The sequence below is a fragment of the Larus michahellis genome, chromosome 14 (genome assembly GCF_964199755.1).
Source record: "Larus michahellis chromosome 14, bLarMic1.1, whole genome shotgun sequence".
Taxonomy (NCBI): domain Eukaryota; kingdom Metazoa; phylum Chordata; class Aves; order Charadriiformes; family Laridae; genus Larus; species Larus michahellis.
This window is the reverse complement of record NC_133909.1, coordinates 2,622,972-2,633,192: the sequence shown is the minus strand read 5'-3', so window position 1 is coordinate 2,633,192 and position 10,221 is coordinate 2,622,972. Positions and strand designations below refer to the sequence as shown.

The following is a 10,221-nucleotide window of genomic DNA, read 5'->3' as shown; positions in this document are numbered from 1 at the left end:
CTAGATGGGACCCAGCAGCCGCGCGGTGCTGGGAAAGGTCTTGCGCATCGCCATGCACTTCTCCTGGTCGATGAACAGGGAGTTGGCTTTGACGGCCAGGTCATGCTGCAGGACCGCCTTGGCGCGAACCAGCATTTGCAAGGTGTCCTGGCTGTCTCTCAGCTGCTGCTGAAGAGTCTGCACCGTCCCATGGATGTCACGGACCTCGTTGACAAGGCTGGAAAACAGCAAGGAGCCCTCATTAGAAGTCCCGTCACGCGGGTGGTTTCTAGCGTGGCGCTGCTGATGGGCCCCTGTTGCATTGGTTTTCCCCCTTCAGCGCGCTCAGACTCACTCGGACCCCCCCTGTTTGTGGCAGATCCATGGGGAAGCTGAGGGCAGAGCTCCTCGGGGTCTCGGCGGGGAGGCACGGTGAACGTCTGCTCAAAGGCTTCGGCAACGCGCAGCCGCGTCTGCCAGAGCAGGTGGTGCCACCAAGCAGAGGGACGAGCAGCTGTGGTTTCCCGTTCCTGTTCGGTTTTGTGGGTTTCTTGGCTCCCCCTCCTGGATTTCCCCGGGCAAGGGTCCTCCCCACACCCACGGGTGCACACGCAGCAAAAGAGGACAGCTGGGAGAGGCTAAAAGCGAAGGTGAAACAAGTGGAGGATGGAACAAAGGATGGCGTGAGAGATGCTAAACAGGCTCTGGGGCTGGGTTTAAGTTGCTTTGAAAAGGCTTCCCAGGGAGCCTCACCCAGCGGGCTGCCAGGAGGAGGTGTGAAGTTCAGGGTGCCTGATCCTCCACAGCCCCTCGGGGTGCAATGCCAAAGAGCTCCCTCTGTCCTTGACAGGATTTCCAGTGTCCCCAGGGGAGGTGAGCACAGCCCTCACTGCTTCTCCGTGTGGTGCACAGAATCCCAGGCTGGCGGGGGTTGGCAGGGACCTCTGGAGATCACCCAGTCCAACCCCCTGCCAGAGCAGGGTCACCCACAGCAGGTGGCACAGGAACGCCTCCAGGCGGGTTTGGGATGTCTCCAGAGACGGAGACTCCACCACCTCTCGGGGCAGCCTGTGCCAGGGCTCTGCCACCCTCACAGCAAAGAAGTTCCTCCTCGTGTTTAGGTGGAACTCCCTATGGTCAAGTTTGTGCCCGTTACCCCTTGTCCTGTCCCCGGGCACCACTGAAAAGAGCGTGGCCCCATCCTACTGACACCCCCCCTTTCAGTATTGATAAGTGTTGAGAAGGTGCCCCCTCAGGCGTCTTTCTTCCAGCCTGAAGAGACCCAAATCCCTCAGCCTTTCTTCACAAGAGAGGTGTTCCAGTCCCCTCATCCTCTTGGTAGCCCTTTGCTGTCCCCTCTCCAGCAGTTCCCTGTCCTTCTGGAACCGGGGAGCCCAGCACTGGACACAGCACCTTGCACAGCAGCTGCACCCTTGCGGTTACCCAAAAGGAAGGACTTAAGAGCTCTCAGCATGAGCCTGTTGGAGAGTAAAGGGCTTGTCCTTCAAACCTGAGCCCATCCAGCCGCCGGGAAGCAGGCAGGAGAGAAGACGGGGTTGACGCAAGTAGGAAAATCCGGCCCCTCATGGGGTGGCATCAGGCCGCCCCCGGCCATGGGGTACAGCCTCCGTTGTGGGCGCAGAGCTCTCCCAGCACCCAAAGGCTGGGATACCCGCTCATTGCTTTTGATTATGTCGGTGCACTTCTGGAAGGACTCTTTAGGAAAAAAAAGCAACCCCCCATGATTAATTTTGTCATCCAGCGATGCTCCCGAGTGCTACCACCCGTGAGCCCTCGAGGTCCCCGCCGGCCCCGCGCTCCTGCCTTACCGCAGCTGGGCAGTGTCCCGGCACAGCTCCATGTTTGGCCTCCGAGTGCGCTCGTCCAGCCGGGTCTGAGCCACCTTTAATGGAGGCCCCTGGTCCCTAATGGCCTTTTGGATGGCTTCTATATTCCTCTCCGTCTGGAATATTTCCTGCACTGTCTGGCGTAAGAAAGAAACACATGCATAAATTTAAAAAATGTATTCTCCAGCGGCAACGTGATTTCCCTTTTCTGCCATCCATCTGCAGAAAAAAACCAAGTTCAATTAGCAGACCCCGGGCTCAGACTGCTCTCACTCTGCCATAGATGGAGGCACAGATCCAGCAGCCATTTCTCTGTGGGGAAAAGCCTCTCTTTGCTCTTGCTGTCACATCAGAGGAGGTTTTGGAGCAGTGACGGATCTACTGAATTACCCGCTCCCCAAAATTACTGCTTGCAGGAACTGATCATCACTAGCAACTAACAGAGGGCAGGTTTTTGGTGGATGCTCGCTGAAGGATGTGGCACCAGCCCGCGATGCTGCAAGCCCAGTTTCTGCTCGGTTAATCTGTGCCGAGCACTTTTCAGGCAGCTTTCCATGAGAGCCAGTGGTGCGAGCCTGCTGCCCATCGCTGATCTCCACTTCATCTGCTTGGCGGAGCAAACACACCGATACCTGTGCAGCCACCACAGAGTGCTGAGACCGAAAACACGTCCTTGGAGGAGCAGCAAAGCTGCAAACCCCACAGCAGACACCCCAGCAGAGTCCCAGTAAAGCCCTTCTGCAGGGCAGCCAGCGCCTCTGAAGTAACTAGCGCTGATGCAAGTAGCGCTGGCATTTTCTGCTGGAAATCCCTGTGCTAGCAGGCTGTCAGCTGGGATGAGCAACGGGCAGTATCCCTTGGGATGAAATTACACTGCCAACTCATCCTGCTCCAAGAAGAAAGTCCCCAAGAAAGCTGGGCAGGGGCTGTTTGCAAGGGCACGTAGCGAGAGGACGAGGGGCAATGGTTTAAACTAGAGCAGGGCGGGTTTAGATGAGACATTAGGCAGAAGTTCTTTGCACTGAGGGTGGTGAGACACTGGCCCAGGTTGCCCAGAGAGGTGGGGGAGGCCCCATCCCTGGAGACATTCAAGGCCAGGCTGCATGAGGCTCTGAGCAACCTGATCCAGTTGAAGATGTCCCTGCTGACTGCAGGGGGTTGGACTAGGTGGCCTTGAGAGGTCCCTTCACACCCAACACATCCTATGACTCCATGATTCTAAATGATGCTATAACCAGGTTCTTGTGGTGACCGTTCCTCTGCTGGGGCCAGGTCTGCGTGGAGGGTCGCGCTTTGGAGGTGTCACTGGGAAGTGACAGTGTCACACCAAAAGGGAGGGGTTCAGGCTACCTTGGCCAGGTGGGTCTGAATCTTTCTCTTGGCATCGGCCGTCTCAGCGATGCGGTTGGTGAAGGCGCCGTTCACGGCGTTGAACTGCCGCCACATCTGGCTGTCCGTCACCGCCAGCAGGTTCTCGATGTCGTCCCGCAGCTTGGCGGAGGCCGCCCGCTCGCTCTGGGAGCGGAGGATGTTGTCGTTGGTGAACTTGGCCCAGGACTGCGGCACCGAGATCCTGGCGGGGAAAAGGAGAGGCCCCCGGTAAGCTGGATGTGGGCAGGCATGGACCCTGCCAGGGAGCAGCGTGGATTAACTATAGCTTAAATCTACACTTTTAATTGGACTGTATGTCATAGTTTAACCCCAGCCAGCAGCCAGGACCACGCATGCGCTGGTGCAGTTCTCCCCCTTCCCCCCAGAAGGGAGACGAGGGAGAAAAGGAGGGGAAAGGGAAAGGGAAAAACTCGTGGGTGGAGATAAGGACAGTTTAATAGAACAGTAACAGAAACGAACAATAATAATAATAGTAATAATAATAATAATAATAATAATAATGATAATGAGAGAAGTCACTCTCACCACCCAGTGAACTGGCACCTTCCCGAGCCCCGACCGCATATTCCCACCCCGCACCAACCCCCATTTATATCCTGAGCATGGCATCTATGGTACGGAATATTCCGTTGGCCTTTCCCTTGTTCTGCCTATGCTCCTCCTCACTTCTATGGGAAGCCGAAAAGAGTCCTTGAAAAGTATAAACATCGCCTAGCAACAACTAAGACACATCTTTGAAAATACACATAAACTTAGTGAGCTGTTTCAGCAGAGGTGCTCTGCTGAATTAATTGGCAGGCTGATCTCTCAACCCCTGGTAGAATGTTTAATGAGGTGGGACTGGCTTTCACCCTCTGGATGTTTGGCATCCAACTGTCAGCAGAGGGTTGTGCTCCCTTTCCGAGGAGCGGAGAGAAATGACCGCTCTGAGGGAGGTGTCTCCAGGCGGGATGGATCTGGGTTGGGGACAAGCAGCTCCCTGCCAGGGAGAGGCACCGCGTATCCCGGGGACAGCTTGCTGCTGGGGACCGACAGCGTGCACTCACGTGGCATCGACCTGCTCCACCCCTCGGTAGTAACTGATGCCCTGGGAGGTGTTCATCAGGTGGTGGCACCTGTCGTCGATCCGGTGGGCCACCTGCTTGTTGGCCAGATCCTTCTCCAGATTCTGCTGGGCCGCCCGGTTGGACCTTCAACATGCAAACAGCAGCCATCGGTGGGGACGTACGGGTGGAATGGCTTCCTCCCCGTTCCACTCCCCACAGCAGCTCCCGGCCCCCCGCGCAGCTCTGTCCTCCCACGAGCATCACCGCCCGCATGCCATGGAGCCTCCATGGGCTTTACGCCTGCGGGGTGTGGGGAGAGACAGGCTTCTTCTGGGGGTTCACATCTGCTGGGGTTCTGCTGGGCTTCTGCTGTGACCACAAATGCACATCAGCCCTCCGACATGAGAGAAGGCGCTCCTCCTTACGTGATCTGGGCTTTGGCCTTGTCCAGGAACTGCTGCATCTTCTCCTGGCACAACCTGATGACATCGACTTCCTGGGCAAAGGCAAAAGAGGACCCCATCAGTGTCCATACTCACTCGTCCTGGTCACACTCCTCCCCTTGGACCTCTCCAACCCTGCACACAGCAAGAACTTGCCTGCTTGTCTTCCTGCCCAAAGCAAACAGGCAGGAAAACTCGCAGCTGAGCCTGCGCCCAGCGCCCTGGAGGGTACAGAAGGGTGCTGTGGCTGCAGCCACGGCCTTTGCGTTCCCTTTCAGGGTGGGTCAATAAGGATTTTTTCACCTTGACCTCAGTGTCAAGCGGTGGTTAGTCCCACTACACGGACAGGGACACATCCTGGTGTGGACAGGCAGAGCGGTTCCCTGGACCACTACACACTTCCATCCCCAGATCAGCACCTGCCCTTTTTGCTCCCAAAATGTTTTCCTCCCCAGGAGGAATCCCATCCGTACGGGACAAGAGGAGATGGACTCGACTTCGGTGTAAATGCCCAGGCTGAATTTCTGAGACACATTCAGCTCCACCGGAGGAAGTGTGTTGCTCTCAGCTCACTTGACTTCAGCACAAACCCATTGCCTTTGTGAAGCTCCGGCTGCTGGAGGCAGGTGATCAGTGCTCCAAATCCCATAACTTTGAAATCCGGTAAAAATAGCTTCAACGCATGATCTGAGATACCCAACTTACTGTTAAGAGCTGTTCCTCCACGTTGTCGTGGACCAGGTCGATGCCCATCCTCTTCTCCCGGTGAAGTAAGCACTCCTGAGCGACCTGTTGGGGACACGCCATCACCGCTGGCTGCAGGGGCAGGGCTCTCTATGGGGACTGTCCCCATCTCCAATAATGTAAGAAAAGAAATTCTAGGTGGGCACGGAGATGACAAGAGGGGGAAAAAAGTGGCCCGGGACAGCTGGTTTTGCAGAAAAAAAGCAGCCGAGCTGCAACATCAGCATTAAACCATCATGAGGGAGCAGACGTGTCCCTGGTGCAGCCACAGCTGAAACGGGGGACCTGTGTCAGCCTTGACGCCCACCTCGCCAGAGCCTCGTGGTAAGACACGGGCTTTTGTCTCCCAAACCAGGATTTTGGATGTACCGCGTCTAAAAATATTGAGTTAAGCAAATGCTGCTCTGACGTGCTCAGCCTGTGCTGATAGGGGATCCAGCAGATGGCAAGGGGGGTTTGGTTACTACTAACTTAACTAATGGCCTCTTAATAAAAGCTTTCTAGACGTTCCGGAGCTGCAGTGAAACTTAATGAGACGTTTGAAGGGCTGCAGATGTTTCAGCAGTAGGCTACAGCTTGAAGCGCGCCGGGACGGTTGCTTACCCGGAGAGGGGCGTCCGCCTCGGCCAAGGCTCTCTCCAGCCTGGTCTTCACCTCTGTGAGTGCGTTGGTCTCCCCGATCACCTCATCTAGCTCGTGGCAGAGCTCCGATTTCCAAAACGCGATGTCATTGGCGCGCACTCCCAGGTTTTTGGTGCTTTCTACTTGCGTTTTCTTGGTCTGCTGGTATTTGTGGTCAATGATGCGGGAGGTATCGGCTCTCAGGCGCTCCGCGTTCTTCTGGGAGGTCTCCGACTCCCTGTAATTGGTCACGTTGGACTTGTACCAGTCTTCAGGGGTGTAGCGGGTGAAGACGGTGGTTCTGGTGGAAACAGATGGAAGCTTCTCGCCGGCGGTTATCCCCTGGGAACTCTTGGAAAAGGCAGCCAAAGTTGGTTTGCTGGCAGCCGTTCTGTAGTAGGTGCTGGGCATCCAGGGGAGGCTGTAGCTCTGAGGCAAGGGGCGGTAAGGAAATCGGTTCTTATAGCTTGACGCCATGGTGTGGATGGCAGGGAGAAACCTGGTGGGTATGGCTCTGGGATGGGCGAACTTTGCTGGTAAGGGAGAGCCGACAGACTCCATGCTCCACCGCTGCTATTCGTGTGTCCCGTCCGTGTCCTGCACAGAGGAGGAGAGAGAGGACAACCTCAGCAACCTCCTGCACTTGCCTTACTTCTTACAGCAACACCCGCAACTTCAAACACGAACAGCGACGCACAGAGCGCCCTCACAGCGCCTGAACAGGCCTAAACCCCTTGAAAACAAATCCCTCCTGACAGCATCCCAAACATTTGGATATAAAAGCGTTTGACTTGGTTGTTAGTATCTAGCATCAGGTCTTGGAAGGCGGAGAAAAACAAATCACGGCCATAAGGAGAATGACAGATACCGTGCCTTCCTTTTCCTTAAATCTGTCAATCCAGTCAAACTGGAGTTGCTCCTTCTCTGCTGTTCCTTTGTTTCTTTTGGCTGGCATAGCTGCTGATCTTCTGATACTCCAGAGGTCATTTTCTCTGTAAAAGTTCCATTCCCAGCCCCGAGGGCTGCGTCCCTTTTGGACACACATCTGCTACCGGCCCAGCGCCATTTGTGGGTGGGTGAGGGACTCCATCCTCACCCCCTCTATCTTCCCTTGCCTTAAATGCTGGAGTGAGGAGCCTGCAGGTGAGCTGAGCTTTGCAGGACTATATCCAAATTTGACCCCCCCACACCCCTATTTCAGCCTCAAAAGAGGGGCCGCCTCTTGCCTTGCAAAGGAGGAAAGGTGTCGATGGCTCACCTGGTGTAAGATCAGTGTGCGTGGGAAGGAGATGGCCCACAGTCTTTTCAGAGCGCTTGGGAAACACCAGCCTTGCAGTAGCCCTAGGAGGAATGGCCACACATGAAGATTTTGCTACCAAGAATTGCATATTGTCCTCTCCAGCTTGAGGCTGTCAATCGATGGTTATCAGCAAGATAAGGCAGGGGGCCACCAAACACACCTCATCTGAGGACAAACACTCCGGAGGGGTACGTGGTGCTCGGTACAAAGCTCTTGTGAGGTTACAAGTGTCACCCAGGGGCAGGAATAAGTCCCTCAATACGGCTGTTGTAGCCAGCCTGACGTGTCCTTCCCCTAACACCGTCCCGTCCCCACTGCTCCCAGCCTGGCTCGGAGCCCCAGGGGAAGATGAGGACACGGGTGTGCTACAGCAAGATCCCTGATGGGAGTGGCTGTGGGACAGGCAGCGGGAAACTCACACCCTCAAATTTAGCAAAAAAAGAAGCTTTCGCAAACACGACCCTCCGAGGCAGTTTGGCAGAACCGAGGACGAAATGTCTGCGCTCAGGTCCAACAGAAACCACTGTGTGTGCCGCTTCCCACAAACCGCTCCCTTCAGCCCTTTTGTCCCGGCTAGGGATAAATGACGGCGCTTTCCCTAGCTCCGTGCCGCTTTATACCTGAGAAACAGCCTTGGGAGGGTGGGAGGCAGCTTCCCTGGCTCCCACCCCCACAAATAAACTCTGCCCTTTCAGATACTGACAGACACACGTTTAGGAAAGGGAGGGAAAACCCCTTGGGAACGGCCCAGGGCTACTTTTCCCTGCATTTCCAGCTGAAATAAATGCCCCTGCATCCCCCTTGGGATAAGCCATCCCAGGGCGACACTTTGTGCCATCCCTGAACACGGACACACGACAGGAGCCCCGACCACCTCATCCGGGTACATTTAGAGGACAGAAGAGATATGGAGGGGCATTAGGAGAATGACCTGTTTTTTTCCCTCCCAGTTCAGGGACATACTCACCCTGCAGAGGCTTGGGGGTGTGCGGGGGGGGCTGCTACTCAGTGCTGTGCTGTCAGGTTGGGTGGCAGCACTGCCAGACACTGCAGCATCCCCAGTGCCCTCTGTGTCACAGAACCAGGGCAGCGTTGCCGCTGGCGCAGGCTGCTCAGTAACCGGGTTCTACGCGGGCAACTCCCTGCAGCCGCTCTGGCAACCCGATGCAGCCGTTGGGCAACACATTGCTCTGGATGGGCAAGCCGGGGCCAGCCCTGGGCAAGAAAATACCCTCACATGGCATCCGAGATCCTGCCCTGGACAACCTACTGCCCTCCATGGGCAGGTTTTGCAGCCCCTGGGCAATCAAGTGCAGCTTTTGGGCAACTGTTGAGCAGCTTAGTCATATCATTTAGTTTTAGGTAGTCCTGCAAGAAGCAGGGAGATGGACTCGATGATCCTCATGGGTCTCCTCGACTTGAGACTTTCTATGATCCTATGAACTCACGGGCCCCAGTGGGCAACCCAGTGCCACCCCTGGGCAAGTCAGTGCAGACTGCGTGCATCCTAGTGCCTCTGCTGGGCAACTTGATCCCTTGCCTGGACAACCCCCAGCACCGTCAATGGGCAACCCAAATCTAGCTTGCTGACTGATGTTGATAGCATTCGGCATGCTACGCTGCAAAATCGAGCGGCTATTGATTTTTTGCTGTTAGCTCAGGGTCATGGATGTGAAGGTTTTGAAGGTATGTGTTGTATGAACCTTTCCGACCACTCATCATCCATTCATAAGCAGTTACGGGAGCTGAAGGATAACATGTCCAAATTAAAAGTGGTCAAAAACAGTTTCGATGATTGGTTAAGCTTGTGGGGTATAACGGGATGGTTATCAGATTTACTAAAGCAAGGGCTCATGCTATTGTTGGTTATATTATTATTGATTATGGCAGCCTCATGTGTTCTCCGCAAAGTGACTGACATGATAGAAAATGCCATGCATAAGGTCTGGCTGGCTCAAGAAGAAAAAGGGGGTATTGTAGGAATGTATCTGAGAGAAAATGGCCATGTGAGCCAGCCTCCCTACTGTGAGAGATTAGATTAAGAGCAAAACAGGTGGTAGAAGATGGAATTAGTACATGGGAAAAACGGGAACTGAGAAGGTAGAAAACATGTTGTGCTAATGACTAAGCAATTTACTATGCGAATTCTTGTAACCAATCTGATGTGTGAACGAACTGCATGCACAGCGCCTGGACAGTGTAACTCGCTGATCAGAAATAAGCGAGTCGCGTGTACGGCTACAACACAGGGTATAAAAGATGATGATCGGTGCTTAATAAACGACTTCTGTTGATTCACATTGGATCGTCTGGAGTCCAGTTATTTCTCTTCAACAGGGTGCGGGAGGAGAAACCATGCTCTCTGCTAAGACACTAGGGGAACCCACTAGCAGGGTTTGACCAGCCACATTTTAACCAAAAGAGGCAGAAAATGCCAGCGACGACACTGTGAGCACCCGGAGATCTGCGGAAAGGTCTGAAAGTCCATTCAGTCCCTGGCCAGATGAGAGAGAGCTTCACCAGGAGCCACCCTGGCTGCATCCTTAGGGTGGTGGTCAAGGTGCTCGGGGACCCTTACTGCACCTTTGGGGTTGCGGTCTGTATGTCCAGGGACCACAGCTGTCTACTCCGGGTGGGGATCTGGGTGCCAGAGGACCCTGCCTGTGTCCCCAGGGTGGTGCTACGGGGATCTGACCCCCACACCAGTATCTCCCTACATTCCTCCTCCTCAGCAGCAGCCTCACCAGCTTGCCCACCGCCTGCCAGGACATGAAGGTGTTCGCCTTTTCCTGGAGCTTCTCATGGCGCTGGAGAAGCTGCCCCACCTTCACTCCGGTGTCCGTGCTGGA

General features: G+C 55.1%; 1 protein-coding gene across 1 annotated transcript; it reads right to left on the bottom strand.

The window, feature by feature from the left end:
• Window positions 1-6,633, bottom strand: LOC141751219 (tektin-3-like). The gene is made up of 7 exons (XM_074607619.1): window positions 6,055-6,633; window positions 5,413-5,496; window positions 4,690-4,760; window positions 4,265-4,408; window positions 3,177-3,399; window positions 1,809-1,963; window positions 1-217 (listed from the first exon to the last, which is right to left on the bottom strand). The coding sequence occupies exons 1-7, from the start codon at window positions 6,631-6,633 to the stop codon at window positions 1-3; spliced, it is 1,473 nt and encodes a 490-aa protein (XP_074463720.1).
• Between the last annotated feature and the right edge of the window lie 3,588 nt (window positions 6,634-10,221).